The 15,923-nt window shown below is 42.5% G+C and overlaps 1 protein-coding gene across 2 annotated transcripts; it reads right to left on the bottom strand.

Annotated features, from left to right (window-relative positions):
- Window positions 1–350: 350 nt before the first annotated feature.
- On the bottom strand, window positions 351–14,065 carry tcf20 (transcription factor 20). 2 transcript variants are annotated; one of them, XM_088436015.1, is made up of 6 exons: window positions 13,559–14,065; window positions 3,779–11,659; window positions 3,538–3,631; window positions 3,359–3,408; window positions 2,957–3,012; window positions 351–1,817 (listed from the first exon to the last, which is right to left on the bottom strand). In XM_088436015.1, exons 2-6 carry the CDS (start codon window positions 10,643–10,645, stop codon window positions 1,778–1,780), a joined length of 7,107 nt encoding a protein of 2,368 aa, XP_088292141.1. In that variant the 5' UTR covers window positions 10,646–11,659; window positions 13,559–14,065; the 3' UTR covers window positions 351–1,777. The 2 variants fall into 2 exon arrangements, with proteins under 2 accessions (XP_088292141.1, XP_088292142.1); XM_088436016.1 differs by having other exon boundaries at window positions 2,932–3,012; window positions 13,559–14,064.
- Window positions 14,066–15,923: the final 1,858 nt, after the last annotated feature.

Raw genomic sequence — 15,923 nt, forward strand, 5'->3', positions numbered from 1 at the left:
ATCTATTTATTGGTTAATTATCTTTCGGAGTTCTGTGCAGAATTAACCGGTGACTCGTTGCGTTTTGAAGCAATTGAAGCAAAATGACGTGCACTACTCAGCTGCAACCTGAAGAGGCGCTGTTGAATCGGTGACAACTAGGTTGCGTTATAAAGATGAACAAAGAGATGCGAATATACATCCACGAAGACCTGCGCGCATTGTTTGGCTAAATACAACACTTGCACGGAAACAGAAGCTCAGGACATTCAGAGATTCTCCCACCCCTTTAGAAGTATTTAAAAATAACAATTAATCAATTGTGCATGGATATTCCCCAGTTGCAAAAAAATACGTTCCAGGAAAAAGAGCATAGTTGAAGCATTTAGGTGTATTCATAATTCATATACATATTGACAACCTTTGTGATAGAACATGGTTTTGATAGTGTTACTGCCGTCTTTTAGCTGGAATCTTTTTTTTTTTTGTACAAGAATAACAATAAAAAATGATCAAGACAACACCATGTACGACTTACGGTTTAAAATCGAATGGCAATGCCTCTTTTGAATGGATTTTCAACGTCCCGCTGTGCTACTGCTGGCAAACTACTTGACGTTTGGTCCCCATTGGCCTGTGCAGCCAACTGACCAATCACAGCTGTCCGTGACATCCTCATACTCACGATGTCTTTTCCCACAGTTTTGCTGGCAGCTTAATTGACTCCTGCCAGTCGCGGTTCCTACGTAGAACATAAGTGTCCAGCACACAGGTCCACATAGCTGGACACTGCTCATTGTCCTTCATTTTCCATGTTCAAATCCGCTCCGCATGGTCAAAGATAGCCTGGACATTGGTCCGTCGCTTGACCTTCTCCGTGCACATTAGGAACAATTGTACTCCAAAAATAAGACTGTGTCCATCTGATTTTTCAGGAATACTTGCTGTACCATAAAAAGCTCATGATGAAAAATAAGAACACTTTTCAAAAAGGACCAGAATGGTATAGCACTTTCTCTCTCATTCGCTCACACACTTTGCACGCACACACACATATTGACACACACTTACACTCCATTGAAAGGCAACAAATGTCCATTCTCCAAGGCAATAAATGTCTTTGTGGCAAACTCGACCCTGACATTCCAGGACATCAATTTGGCTCCTCCCTCTCTGGGAATGAAAGAAAAAAGGGAGGAAAAAGCAGCCAATTAACGCTCTGACTGAACATAAAGTGAGATACATCCATTTCATCATAATGGGTAAATACTGATGAGGATACAAAATAAAAACGAGGGCTAAAATATGAATTCTTCATCTTGATATCATGAGATAAAATACGTTTTGCAGGAGAAAATCCCAATCTCTTTTCTCAGTTTGACACCCTGTTTTTGCCAACAGGCCTCCCTAATGAAATCAAAAGAATATCCAGGCAGGAAAAAAGAAAATGTTCAAATTGATGATGATAAACAAGAATTTAACACTTAGAGGGTATTTCAAAAAAAAAAAAAAATCAAAGTAACCCCAGAGAAGAAATTTGCTTCTTTTGTTCATGACTGAAAAGTTCCTTTGTTCCGCCGCGATTCCATTCCACTTGAATCTCAGTCAGTGTTTTCCTTTGAAAGTCTTTTTTCCTTCTGCATTGTTTTTCGAAGCTGCGTGTTTTTGTCTTTTTCTGCTTTGAAGTAAAAGAGCAATAATAGCGGCCTCTTTTCTGTAATGTCTTGGATGGAAATGATGCCGGTTCCTGTTGAAATTGTACATTCCCTTCTGTTGCTCGGCCCAGCGCAAGTCAGCGTCACAACAAGTCTGATCTCTTGGCCGACTCGTGTCCAAACCTGCACACAAAGAGAAAACGCATTGCTGTAGAAAGACCACACGAACTGTGCCGTGGAAAAATTAGGCAGCATATTACAAACCCCAATTCCAATGACGGTGGGACATTGCGTTGAACGTAAATAAAAACAAAACATATTGCAAATTGTATTCCCATTAGAATTGGGGCTTTGAATGTCAAAGATCATTATCTGGAAAAAAAAAAGTATTCACTGCCCTCGGATAAAAATCGAAATATCGTCAGATAACATACGGCGAGACCTTGACTAACTACTATTTCTCACTCTCAATCAGACATGGATAAGAATGAGATAAACATAACAGCAAAACTGGTGTTGGCTGCCTTGGCAACAAGTATTAATAGCCTCACACCAATAAGGTGCTGGCACACTTGCAACCTTGAGACCGTATTCATCTAACGCTTATTCATTTTTAACACAGTGCTTGATGTTGGGTGTGGTCAACTATTAGGTGGAACGACACAAAAATCAACACGCTGAGTTTAGGGTGTGGTGTGCAACAGATAAATAAAATAATCAGGTAAGAGTTGAAGAGAAAACGGCAGTATGATGACAGGGAGACAAACAAATTAAATCTTACGTGAAGCATGCTGTTAAATCGCAAGTTGTTTGCTCTTTTCATCGTATGCAGAAGGACCATTTGCTAGACGTCCTGTAGATATTGTTTAGGGGTGTTAGGTTAACTGAATATTTGCGATCAAATAATTACAGTCATCGTTAAAACATCGAGCTTCTTGTGCTTGCGTTGATGGGGGTTGGAAAACAAAGGTCAATCGCACCCCGGTGGACACGGATTGGCTGTCATTGTGTTTTGGCATCATTTGATAGGATCCTGTTCAGCAATGTGAAAGCTTACAAACTTACAAAGCTTCAACAATTGGTGTCCTCGGATCAGATCAGACCTGCAGGGTTACTTAGCAAACTTGAAATTTGGAAAGTCAACTCAAAAAGTTGATGTAAATGAACAATATAAAAGCAACCAAGTGAAAATAACTGTTACTGTGCATAGAATTAGTAGCTAAAAAAGATTTCAAGTGAATGACGTAATGTATATCATATTTAAAAAAAAAAAGGATATTCTTAAAAGTAAACTTACTGCTCCCAGACAGAGTAAATCTCACCCTCTCTCAGACTGCTCCAGGTAAACTGACTTGATGGGCCGGAGGTTCTGGGTAACCTGTCGGGGGGACAGTTGACCAAACAGGTCAATCAGCAATGATCCTGTGATATAAACACCTGCTCTGTATGATTGTTTATATTGTTATAGTATCGCTTGGGTTAGCTCTGTTAGTACAAAAATGTTGCATCTGAGCAGTACATTATCAAAAGTCACTTTGGCGGACAAAAACACACAAAAAGCATACAAAAAATATCATATTGTATATCATGAGGATTTAAAGATATCCATATCCAGACCTAAAATATTATCCATATCGCATCGTGTTAATCTGTAAAACGGAAGGAATGGTTAAAATTGAATGAAATAAGAAAAAGGAATATGAACATTGCTTTTGCTATTTTACCTTGTGCTTGGGACACCGCAGTGAGAAGTTATCTTCATTGAGAGAACAATCTAGAGGGATAAATATGAATATATATATGTCAGAACAGCCAAGCATAAGAGCTCTTAAAACCAGTCTGAAACACGACTCATTGATCGTTTGTATTTTTTGCTGTGTTGGCGTTCAAACCTTTTGCTCACCTGTTTCAATGGCACAAATATAGTGATATCGACGTATGCAGCCTTTACTGTAGCAGCCCAGGGTGGAGCCGACCATTTCACAGTATGAACAGCTCTAAGATACAGAAAGAGAAATGCAACATGAGCGATCATGTCATAACACGGCAACCACTGCACTCGGCAGTGTTCTTTGAAACTGAAACAAAAAATGGTAACATTGACAGGAAAATGATACTAAACCGATCACATGGATAATACTTACTGTTTCTCTGGCACCATCTAGTGCCTCCTGCAGGCCATACAGTCTCCCATTGACAAGGTAAACCCCACTGGTCCACACGATGCATCCTTCATGAACCCACAGCTCCTCTGGGTCCATGGGCATCTGAGGCAACTGGGCAAGTTGCGCCAAAGGCCCCAGGGAGTCCAAAGCTGGTGGCGGAGGTTGGAAAGGCAGGGAAGCCTTACTGTTGGATGGCACCATCCTGGGGGAGTCCTCGCTAGATTTGTGCCTTCGTTTAAAACGTGGATGTGAGGTCAGCTTTCGGTGTTGCGGTCGTTGTTGGGCTTCATCTGCCGGCTGTACTTGCTGCTGTTTTGGCAACTGTTGCTGCTCGATGTCAAAGTCTGGCTCTCTCTTTAGCTCTGGAATAGGTCTGATATCAAGGTTCATGTTCCAGGATATAGAAGGGGTTTTATTGGCAGTGTAACAAGAGGACTCGCCAATCATATCCTCTGCAAAAGTTAAGGGAGGGGCTCTTAATGCGGCAGACAGAGATTTAATATTTGACTCTAAACTTACGGTGCAGTTAGTTATAGCAGCGGGTCTGGACAATGGAACCTGTTGTTTTTGTACGTCCTGCAAAATGTCTGAAGCATTTGAGCCAATTTGTGAGTTTGGTCCAGTTTTTGGAGCACTTGTGCTTGTGTGACCTTGTCTAACCTGGGGCTGGTTTTTGGGAAGCTTTGCAGCGTATTCGGCAGGATAGTATGGCCCGTAAAGATCTCCAAGGTGTTTGTAATTGGCCCATTTTTGACACAGACAGCAAAGCTGACGCCCATAGTGTTTCGTTTCTGTAACGGCAGGGCCAGAAACAACATAGCCAGATGAAGGAAGTGTTTTTCCTGACTGAAGTGTGGTTTCCACTTGGTCGGTCTCCCTCATCTCTGATTCCCTCTTTGATAACTGCGAGAAAAGAGTTGAGGTTGGTAGAGACTCAATTCCACCTGTTTTGGGTCCAACTGCGCTACGCTCTCCTTTCAACTTGTCATCCTCAGCATTTACAATAGTGCACACTGACCCAATCTCAGGTATTTTGTTCTCCACATGAATATGTGGCACAAACAGGCCTTTTAAATTTGGATCAAGCGATGCTCTGTTTATGCTGTTAGCCCCTTTAGCCCCCAGCAGTATTTCTGGATGATCTCTGTTTGTTGATTGTAACGATGGTGCCCCTCCTCTTCTTATTCTTTGACGTCCTCTTCTCTCTGGTGAGCCATCTTCATCTTTCAAACCTTTGCGCCGCCGTCTGACAGGTTTGATTTCAATCTCTGGTTGAATGGGCTCATGCTCAACATCCACTTTTACTAGTTGGGGCAAAATGGGCGGGCTCATAGGAGGACTGCTTTTGTTTTCCGAGATGGTGGTGGCTGTAGTTTCAACTGTGTCAGGTATTATAGGAGCAGGTGGAATGGGGGTTGGTGGCACCTGAGAAGAATTCGGATTCACGGTTTGGGCTTGGGACAGAATCTGTGTTTGGGGTTGACTTTGTACACGTTTTTGTTTATTCACACTCCCAACTGGTCTGCCCTTCTTTTTGCCAGATGGAAAATAGCCTTTAGGCACAGCGTTATCCGGAGTCTTACAATCTGGTGTCAGCAGATTTGGCCGAGGAGAGGACATCTGATGTCTGCTCAAAACATGAGACTGGCTATGATGGGGTGAGGTAGGTCTATAGTAGTCACTGCCAGTATAATCGTCAAATCCCATGCCCGATTCTTGAAGTTTCTGTCGAAGAAGATTAGCAGCAGACTGCTCACCTCTTCTGGTCTCGAGCTGCTGGTACGTATTGGCAAAATGTTGAATGTCTGACAGGGCAGACGAAGATGGAGGCGGAGAGCCCTGAACTGGACGAGGAAGTGGCGGAGGAGGGGGTAACGGTCCGAGCAGTGCAAAGTCCTCCTTGTCGCCAGACGCAGACACCACAGCAGCTCCTAGCCCAAAGTCAAAGTCTTTTTGTTTACGAATTTGCGGATCACACGCGTAGCCAGACAATGGCAATGGGCCAGTCTCATCTACACCTCTGAAGGGCATCATGTCATTTAATGAGTGAGTGTCTTCAATATAACCATCATCCCCTCCTGCGACTCTAGAAAAATGGGTGACGTCTTGGTCCTGTGAATCACTAAATGGTGTGATTGTTGCATTAGTAAAACCCGGGTAATGATTTGTTCCATCATCAGAATTGCCTGCAGGCTTTGTAACACTTGGAGATATTTTCTGAACTATTGCTTCTAGTTTCAAACCACGTCCTTTCTTTGGAGGCAAGGCCTTTGTGCTCACGCTTGATGGAGATTTAGGAAAAGTATTATCGGCGAGCAAAGGGGAAGAGTGACGTGTAATATCAGAAGAGGACGATTCATCTTCATTGCGATGGTTTGACTCCGAGTGCGCCCCAAGAGGATGTGAATTGACGGCAGCCCTCTGCTGAGATGCATCCTGCAGTAGCCTTTTGGCTGGAATAGGAGAGATAAAAGAACGCACTCTCCTTCTCAATATAAGAGGATTTGTCTCTCCGGGACCTCCAGACTTAGTTTGACGCTGCACCTGTGGTTGAGTTACGTCAGTTGGAGGTTTAGTAGAGTTGCATGGAGAAGGAAGGCCGGGACGTTTAGTTTCCTCAAGTTCAGCTGTATTAGGGGCATGAGCCTTAGTAGGGGGCAAAATGCCCTGCGAACCTGCGGAAAGAGAAGATGGAGGCCTATAGGAAGAATCGCCTTCAATCATTCGAACGCCATCTCTGCCCGGGGCCGTCGACTCCCACATTTTCATGTCGTAATATCCGCTTTGTTGTTGTTGTAGCAGTGTTTTGCTTGCATGTTGATCACTTTGAATATCTGTTTGGGGGATCATCCTCTGTCTTTGCTCTGACTGACTGCTTTTATGTCTTCCAGGTAAAGGACCTGGCATCATCATCATCTCCTTAGCAGACCTGTTCATTGCTTTCACCCAATCATTTATTTCATGTGGATGTTGAAAAGGCCCCCGAGGGTGCGCGTACATTTGAAGTTTATTTGTAGTTTGAGCCTGGGATGGTAAATTGTGGTACGGATGGTGGGAAGGAAAATGAGGGTGGCCACGAGGCACACTGCTTTCTCTTGTGTCTCCAAACCGATAACCAGTGAAACCGGTGGCATTGTTTGCTGCTAAATCCACCCCATGAAGATATGACTGATGTCTCGAGGGCGATGATAGAGGATTTGTGCTCAGAGAATGGGGCGGCAGGTGCCTAAAGGGGTCAGAATTTAGCACAATGGATGAATGCACAGATTTGGAAGAATATTCCATATCACCATCATTGGTTCCGCCACTGCCATGAAAATCAGGGTTGGGAGCAATCTCTTTAGCTGCCGTTTCAATTTTTACCACTTTTTTCTCTAAAATGTCCATTTTACTCATATTATTGGCTGGTGGTGGGGAGGAAAATGGCTGCTGGATCACAGAGGCTGCACTCTGATTTTTTTCTCGCTCTCTGTTATTTTCTCTGTCCCTCTCTGGCGTGCTGCGTCTATTTGGTGACACATCACAGATGACAGAGCGACGTTCAGACTTCTGAGATTCTGCTTGACCAGAACACCCTTTCAGTGGCTCAGGCTCTTGCAACAGTAGCTCCTGCACAGCAGAAGATGAAGTGGAATTTGGCAACGTTTTTCTTTGTGGAAGAGAATAGTCAGCTAAATTGATGTGTTTTGGTTGGATTGGCTGTGCGTCTGAGGGTCGGGGCAAATGATCATCAGAGAAATCGGCTTCTTTTTTTGAAGTATTTTGCAAGATTTTGGAAATATCTGGCTTATTTGAGGATTGAAGACCTGTGGCAAAATGGGTTTTACCTCCAAGTCGGTGGTTGGGATGCTTTCCAGTAGTGCCCATTAAGTCCAAATTGTCACTGGCTCCACCTTCCACCATTCGCATATTTTCTGTCATCCCATAAGGGTATCTTGTTTGAAATGGTTGTTGAACTTGGAGATGTGCAGGAAATGCCTGTTCTGGTCTTCCGTAACGTCGATCTAAATTATAGCCCTGAAGAACCTCTTGTAAAAGGCTTGGGAATTGTTGGATTTGAGAAACATCTTCTTGGCTTTTTGGTCCTATTGCTTGGCCTCTCTTACCGAATGCCTCTGTCAAAGAACTCAATTCTTTTGAATGCTCAGAAACATAACCGGTATTTGATGGATGATAGTTTCGAGAAGATGGTTCCATTACACCGGTTGGGCCAGTTCTTCCTTTCTTCATCACAGATAGATCAGAGCCATAAGTTGATTCTACTAAACCATACTTGTGTGATCCAAACTGGTTGAGATTGTGAGCCTGCTCAAGATTTGATTTTGGCTGCTGAGAAGAATATCGACTCAAGTCAATACCATCTTCTCCATTATTACTCGTTGATTCTTTCAAATAGGATTGTGACAGCTTCTCCTTCAAACGGAGGTCCTGCGGTTGTTTGCTTTTTTCAGCCTGACTTCCTTCGGAACGAGCTGAAACAATCACACCAACGCTTAGCTGTTCCTCAGGTGTAGGCTTTTGTTCACTTTCACCATGTGCTGTGGAAGCAGTGTGCAAAATGTTTTCTTTGTCCTGTCCATGTTTAGTGCTTAGTTCTCCATCGCGAAGCATTTGGCTACTGCCCTTCCCCATTTTCTCAATCCCATCTTCATGTTCGGTTTTGATCTGTTCATTTTTTATTTCTGCACTCTTTTTATGGCCACCTTTTAAGGAATTACATGATGAACTGGGGTGTGAGACGGCGTTTTGCTGGGGGGGAGGAATAATACAGGATGTGGATGAGGAACCTGGAGGTTTTGAATGTGAATTCGGGTCAGCCTCTGCTGAGTGACACTCAGACGGAGATGCTAATGAAGAAGCAATGTGAACATTTGCTTTAGAGATGATTTCTTTCGGTGGTGACTTGTAATTGAATGTTTTGGCATTGAATGTTTGTCCAGGTTGAGTCTGACTTTGACTGTGAGGAGGATGATAAAAAATTGGTTCAGATCCAGTGCTGGCACCGCTCATCTGCCTCACTCTAGTATGACGCCCCTCTATCAAATGATCCTCTTGTTCTATCTTAGTCTCAGCAGACATATAGGAGGAGTCTTCATCAGCAACATTTTCTAAACCAGCACTTTCAGCAACTCCTACTACAATTCCATCTTTAACTGTGCTGCTACCCGAGGCTGCACTTGCATTTCTACTCCTTGGTTGCGATGGTGGAGCACCGTGTGTCGCTTGTTGCACCTGTCCGCCATCTTTGGCCTTCTTCTGTGACTGCACATTGTCAGTACAGAGCATGTGTTGAATGGTGTTTGGTAAATTAGCTACCTGGGAGCTCAAGGCACTAAGACTATTTAGTCCCGTGTCCTGCATTTTCCCAAGTGGGGGAGATGAGTAGTCAGAGGGACCTTCCTCTCTGGACGCAAGCCCTGAACTTAGACCAGTTTTGTTGCAGCTAATTGACACGCTGTTTACCCCGACTGTACTTATGTTGTGACCTTTTTGAGTGCCGCTGCTACCACAACTACTGACGCTACTATTCGAGTTGGGCGTTGGACTTAATTGTGACACAGCCTGTATTAATCTATGACCATGACTGCTGCTATGGACAGTTGATGAAAGGTGGGGAGGACCAGAGGGATTTACGTAGGTTTCTGATACGCCCATCAAAGGGGAAGGAGTGGAGCTACAACTGGGGGAATGCACTGCCGAGGCAGCCGGGGATGGGTTGGATATCGGGCTGAGGTTTTGGTTCATCTGACTTTGTGGAGGATCCACTGGGGATTTGGCTATTTCTTGAGATGATGCATGAGGTATACTGTGGGTGGAGGCCTGGTGGTGTTTGCCATAGACAGAGCCTGGAGCTGGGCCTTGCTGCTGCATTTTAAGCGGGTTGTCATAGCTCACACCTAAATTGTGCTGTGTGTTGCAGTGCTGCAGCGTGCCCTCCTTCTGAAGTGCTTGCGGAATATATCCGGCATAGTTTGAAGTATGGTAACGCTGCTGAACACTCTCAACTGGCCCCATATTGTTAGCAGTAGCTGAACCAGAGGCAGAGTTTGCACTTGAGTTGACACTGTGAGAGCTGTTGACTTTGGGATCAAAACTGGTGTTAGCGGTCCCATCAACATATCTCTGCGGAGGGGGGCTGTACATTCCCGATGAACCCGTGGACGCCCCAGCCTGCGGAGAATACTGTGGGTATTGAGGGGTCATTCTGTGTCCAGAGCTCGGATAACTCCGATGCTGCTGCCCATGGTGGACTGGAGAGAATGTCTGTCCATGTTGGCGGCTCTGAGAGGCTGGCATAGCCTGCATTGCAGCGTTCTGACTCATATTGTATTGATGAGGAGAAAATGCTCCAGATCCTCCACCTGATCCAGGGCTGGGCCCGTAGTCTACTGAATATTGTGACATAATGCCAGATGACAATACAGACCCAGCACCAGAATGTCTGTACTGTGGAGGTATGTGTCCATCAATATTAGGGTAACCAAACCCTGTTCCGTAGACCAGACCTCCTCTTCTGTTTTTGTCCTTCCCTGCCAATGAAAAGTAATAATCCATTGTATCCTTTCTGTAAGGATTGTTACTGCTGCTGTGAAGGTTACCCTGTGTGGGTGGTGGCTCAACAATGCCTCTGTTTCGAGCATTGTATGCAAGCATGGGGCTGGCTTGATTGGAGTGGGGATGGCCTCTGTGTAAGCTCTGCTGTTGCATCGCTGCATAATCTTCTGTTATCCTTGGGGAGACCTGGGAGTCTGCATTTTGAGAGGGGTATGGAGGACCCCCTCCACCCCTCATGCTAAATCCGGGGGGCAGTGAATGGGGGGTGGGGCTATTTGAAAAATTTTGCATGGTTTCCTTTTTGATTTAAAGACAGGCAGCACTGATTAACGTCTGTGGGAAATGCCACCCATGTGTACATAAAGGGCAGATAGCAGGATTCATGGATGCGGAGGACAGTAGATATTTTTAAATTGAAATGCTTTCTTGAATCCGCTAGAACATTGAAGCACTGGCAATATATAGCCGAATGCTATAGGTGCCCAACAGCTGATGGTTGTATGAATGCGTAAAAACTGTTCTCACTTCACCGTGGCATTGGTATGTCGTTCTTTCCGCATAAAAAAAAAGAAGCTCACATCACTGTGGGATGAAATTCTGTAGTCATTCCTCTGATGTTTGGCATCAAGAATGGATGACTAGCACGTCACTATGTAAGGCATCTTGAAGAGTCTCACTTGCAGATGCGTTATCACAACAGCTCCACTAAACATAGCTGTTTGAAGAAAAAAAACATGGAAAGATAAAATTGCGCAAAAATTATTTGTAATATTGAAAGAAAATTCGGAAGAAGAAAATTTCTGCTAATACGTGTACATTTGCCAGGACGTGAACCAAAAAGGTCTTTGAAGATTCGAGTCTGAAAACAGACTAGTACAAAACACTTCCCAGAAGACCATTGATATTCATATCCATTGTTTGATGCTGTGTGACACTTGAGTTCTTGTCTTTCTGAGTCATTCTCATTTCATATCATTTTTGTTTGTGTTTTCTTCCCCCCGTCACTGCACGCATTCATCTGGGTGATAACGGACTTTGGTCCCTCTTATTTCATTATTTCTGGGCATAGATTCCTCTTGATCTTCTCCAAGTACTTCAGCAGTTAGCTGTCTTACCTTTGTTATTGTCTGTCAACCATCATTTAATTCTAGCCAGCTCCATTGCAACTTATTTCCCAAATGGAAGATAATCCATTTATTCCACTTCAAAGTTCGGTCCTTTCAAATTCCAGTTCTCGTTTTTTCCTCAGCAAATCCATGCAGATAAATGAATTTTCCGGCAGCTGCTGACCAGAGGCTTAGAAGTCTGTAAATACAAAAGACAAATGCATAAGTCCGCATGAGGCCCAAAACATAATACAACACGTTATACAATTGGTACACTGGTCATATGATCTTATTAATGTTTAAACATACACACACTGTGAACATCACACTGTATAATTGCACAACCTACAATTATACCAACATCATGTTGAATGCATGTTATTTTTTGAGAATTAACAATAGTTACAGTTCTCATTTACAAATTTTAGAAAAAATAAATTAATGTCACTAATTCATGACTCTTCCGTAAATACTTTCTACAAGCCTTTTAAAGTATGTATGGGGTTGGAACATTTTAGCTTATAAGTGAACAAATAGCTGTACCAGCACAAATAGAGTCGGGTATGACCATTTGCACAACGTATACAAGCGCTGTATCAAATTGTCCACAAAAGGTAATAAATAATGCTTAGCTTTAATTGACAGCGTCAGACAATAATTAATCGGGCAATATGCTTATTATTTTTACGAGTACACGTTCAAAACGTGTATTCAGTATACAGCTAGATGAGATACAAGATCTGTACACATTTTATGAAACCAATAAATATAAAAATATATCTATGAATATAAATCTATTCAGCCTGTCTAGACATTTATGAAAACCAGGATTGTGTTATGGACTTTGAAACTTTTTGCAGGGGCTGGAACATAAAGAAGGCATGCCTGTAAGTGTTCCCTCTTGACTGATAAACAGATTTGGTGGACACAAAAGTGGGGCAGTAGGAGAAAGCAACACTGGAAATAAAGTAGCATTCATAGTCACATAATACTGCTATCACTGCAACTGGTGAAATAAAACAACTTAATGAAGTCAAGCCTCATTATAATGGCACTCAATGTAAACTTTATTGTGTGTTACTTCTTTTAATTATAATGGCTCACAATTTGAGAGATTACACACTTTTTATGAGGTCAGGGCCCATAATTGCCTTGGGTGTCAAGCTTGCATTGTCTTTTTATTTTTAAACCAACAGAATGTTAATTGCCCTTCAACACATTTTGCCAGTTATGCTTTGTAAACTACACCATAAAGCATCTCATTATCGCTAAACTATTAAAGTAACTGCGACTATTTCCCTGCCTTGCCACTTTCTTTAACAATATATTGCACACGTGTAAACATAAATAAGCCAGCGATGAGCAATGACATAAAAGCAAACATTAGTGCATGTATCAAGCTGTTGTGTCTTCAAGTATGCCACTGGAATCTTGGGAGTCTGATTTAGAGAAAAATCTGTACAGTTGGAGGGATTCTATTGATCTCCGCCCTTGTAGCTTGATTACTAATTAATCACAGTAGCTCACTGAGCACAACCAACACTCACTAGAAAACTGGGGTTGATTATATGTAGACCCAAAAAAAAGCTTGTGTAATGTCAGCAAGACATAGCTATCATGTCAGCAACAGCATACGCAATTATACCGTTGCACCATTTTTATCCTAAACATTACGCTGTTTTGTATAAGCTGCATCGACAACAGCGGGCTTTACACATTCCAATTAGCTTAGTCGTGCTGCCTTTTTAGCTTTGTAAGGTTGGCGTTAGCTCACGCACTGCTTATTGGGAGCTAGCAACGCTACAAGCCGTGGTTAGCATCTTAGCAAGACAGCTAATTAGGGTTTATTATACCCTTGCATGTTATTTGAGTGCGTACACAGTGATAGCCACGCCAGGCTAAAAGCAGCGTTTAGCCAGAAAACTGGAATGATTGGGTGCAGATGTTCCCCCCCTCGCAATTCGTCGGAGCAGTAAGAAACTGGTTTAAGCGAGCTTATTTGGAGAAAACGAGCATGAGACGTGATGTGAGATAATTAGCATCACTCTTCGGCGTTTTTCATAAGCTAGCGTTAGCTTCCACCTTCCTCACAACATACCTGAAAACGTAGCAAGACAAGGCCCTGCTTGGAGTGAATGCCTCCTTTTGACAATCTCGTTCTTGTGGCAGCCAGTCAGTCTGGAGTCAAACGCTACGCCGCTTTTTTCCCCTCCTCAGCCGTTCCGGGTCCAGGAAAGCCCGACCATCGGCGACTGATTTCGGGGAGGGGGGGCCGTCACGACAGTCGGATCCCGGGCCTCTCTGGCGATCTCTCCACGCTTGTTTCCCTCTTTTGTCCTCACTTCCAGAAATGATGAGAGGAGGGTACAATCGGGGTGCCTGTGGGTCCCGTCAGCGGTGAGGTCCACGCACCCCCCCGCACCCCCCTCTTTTCACACACCGCTGAGGTGATTGCACCTATCTTCAAGTCAAATAAAACAGAAGCCTCCGAGCGATCTTACCAAGCTTCGCAACGTCACTTTCCGAGCTTGAAGTGTATTCCCATACCTTCATCACATGCTCCTTTCCCTCCAAGTCTATTTTTCTTCTTGCAACAGAAAGACCGCCCTGACACACACACAAAACACGCACACACATATTCCCCGCACCCCCTCCCTCATCCTCCACATCACATCCCTTCATCTCTTTTGTTATTGCTCAGATTCTCATCTTTTTCTACCATTCAAAAACAGAAACCATTCTAAGTGGAGTGCGTATTGGTATCTAAGATTATGTTTTTTTTTTCCACTCCGTAGTTCCTTTGTTCTTTTTTTCCAGCTTCGGTGAAAGTCAATTAGTCACCGCTGTGCAATGGCAGATACGAGATAGACTTGCGAACAATATGTGAGACTGCACAGTGTTTTTTGTTTTCATACGTTACTGAGTTTTAATATAGCTAGCACACATCTGTCGAATGGTACACGAATCTGTTGACAGGTGCATTGTTCTTTTGTTCTAAATGAGATTTTTTGCACCTTTTTAGAATTGTAACTGCAGTTACATATCCGTATAATGACACTGTGATGCACGGGACTGATGCTTTTCGGTTGTGTTTTTACTTTATGGCATAAATTACAAAAATAAATAAATAAAAACACGAGGCAAACTTAACCCTTGTGCAGAATTTTGTCAAATCCTTTTATCTTTTCATCAAAGGCATTTTACATCAAAGGGAAAACATTGAAAAAAGACCAGGGAGCTGAAATTTCACTCAAGATTATTTTAATTATTTTGTCTAAAAATCAGTTTTTTCAATACTGATACTGATAATTAGTAATCAAGGTGACCAATCATTATTGTGTGGAGCTGATAATCATTTCCAGTAAAAGGAGACATTGGTGACAGTCAGTCATTACCATAATGTATCCTATGCACCCCCACGTGCCTAAAACAGCATTATGATTAATATTGGGTTTGTGGAATATGAATCAAGCAGCAAAATCTAATCATTGTTGGCGTGGCCATTTTGCCACTTGCTGTCAAAACCAAATCGACATCAAAGTTGCTCAAATTGTAGGTAATAACCAATCACGGCTCGCCTGAATTTTATCTCATGAAGTTCGCAAGATGAGCCGTGATTAGTCAGTACCTATGTTTTCAGCAACTGTGATGTCAATTTTAGTCAACAAAAAGTGGCATTTTTAAAAAATAAAACATACACTGTCAACACACATTATTTGTTTTTAATTAACTCATTCAATGACAGGGACATTAGTCCAGACATTAAATACCAGATATTTAAGTAATAAATCAATACTTAAGTACATTAAGGACATTTATTCCCAGAAAATTAAGTCTTAAATCAATATGTTAGTACCTGGGATTGAATGACTCTTTAAAAAAAAAAAAAAATAACGTGAAAATACGTCCATGGCATTGAATGAGTTAATTTCAACTTTACACCATTTCAATACATTCTAAAAAAGATACAATCATCTATTTAACAATACTATTTCTTAAAATACAATTATTTATTTGGTCATTTTAAAAAATGTTCTCAATTTAATAATTGTGTTAAAAGCCTTTCTGTTGTAGGCTTACCTTGACTATGTATGATATGTTACTGCGCGACTGTATTTGTACTGGAACAGATCTATTGTACTCCCTGTTAAATAGTAATTTAGTTTAAGATGGGCCGAAATGCCAACATTTCAATACATTTCATGAAATAATCTTTCTTTCTTGCCTTCCTTCCTTCCAGGCGGTTTTGTCAAAAGCCCTCCTGAGGAAACAGCAGCTTGAGAAAAGTTCTGAAATTGCTGGACGCTACGTACACATGCGCTCACCAAGTCACATCGAAATACAACAATTTAACAGGGAACGGTCATTAAAACAATGAACCTTCAGTGGGCCACTTAACCCATCAATCAAGGCTGAATTCACTCTTCTTAACAACACTTCAATGCATTTCTTTCCCTAGCAGA

This window comes from Hippichthys cyanospilos, chromosome 16 (genome assembly GCF_059441005.1).
Source record: "Hippichthys cyanospilos isolate Australia breed blue-spotted pipefish chromosome 16, RoL_Hcya_1.0, whole genome shotgun sequence".
Lineage (NCBI taxonomy): Eukaryota > Metazoa > Chordata > Actinopteri > Syngnathiformes > Syngnathidae > Hippichthys > Hippichthys cyanospilos.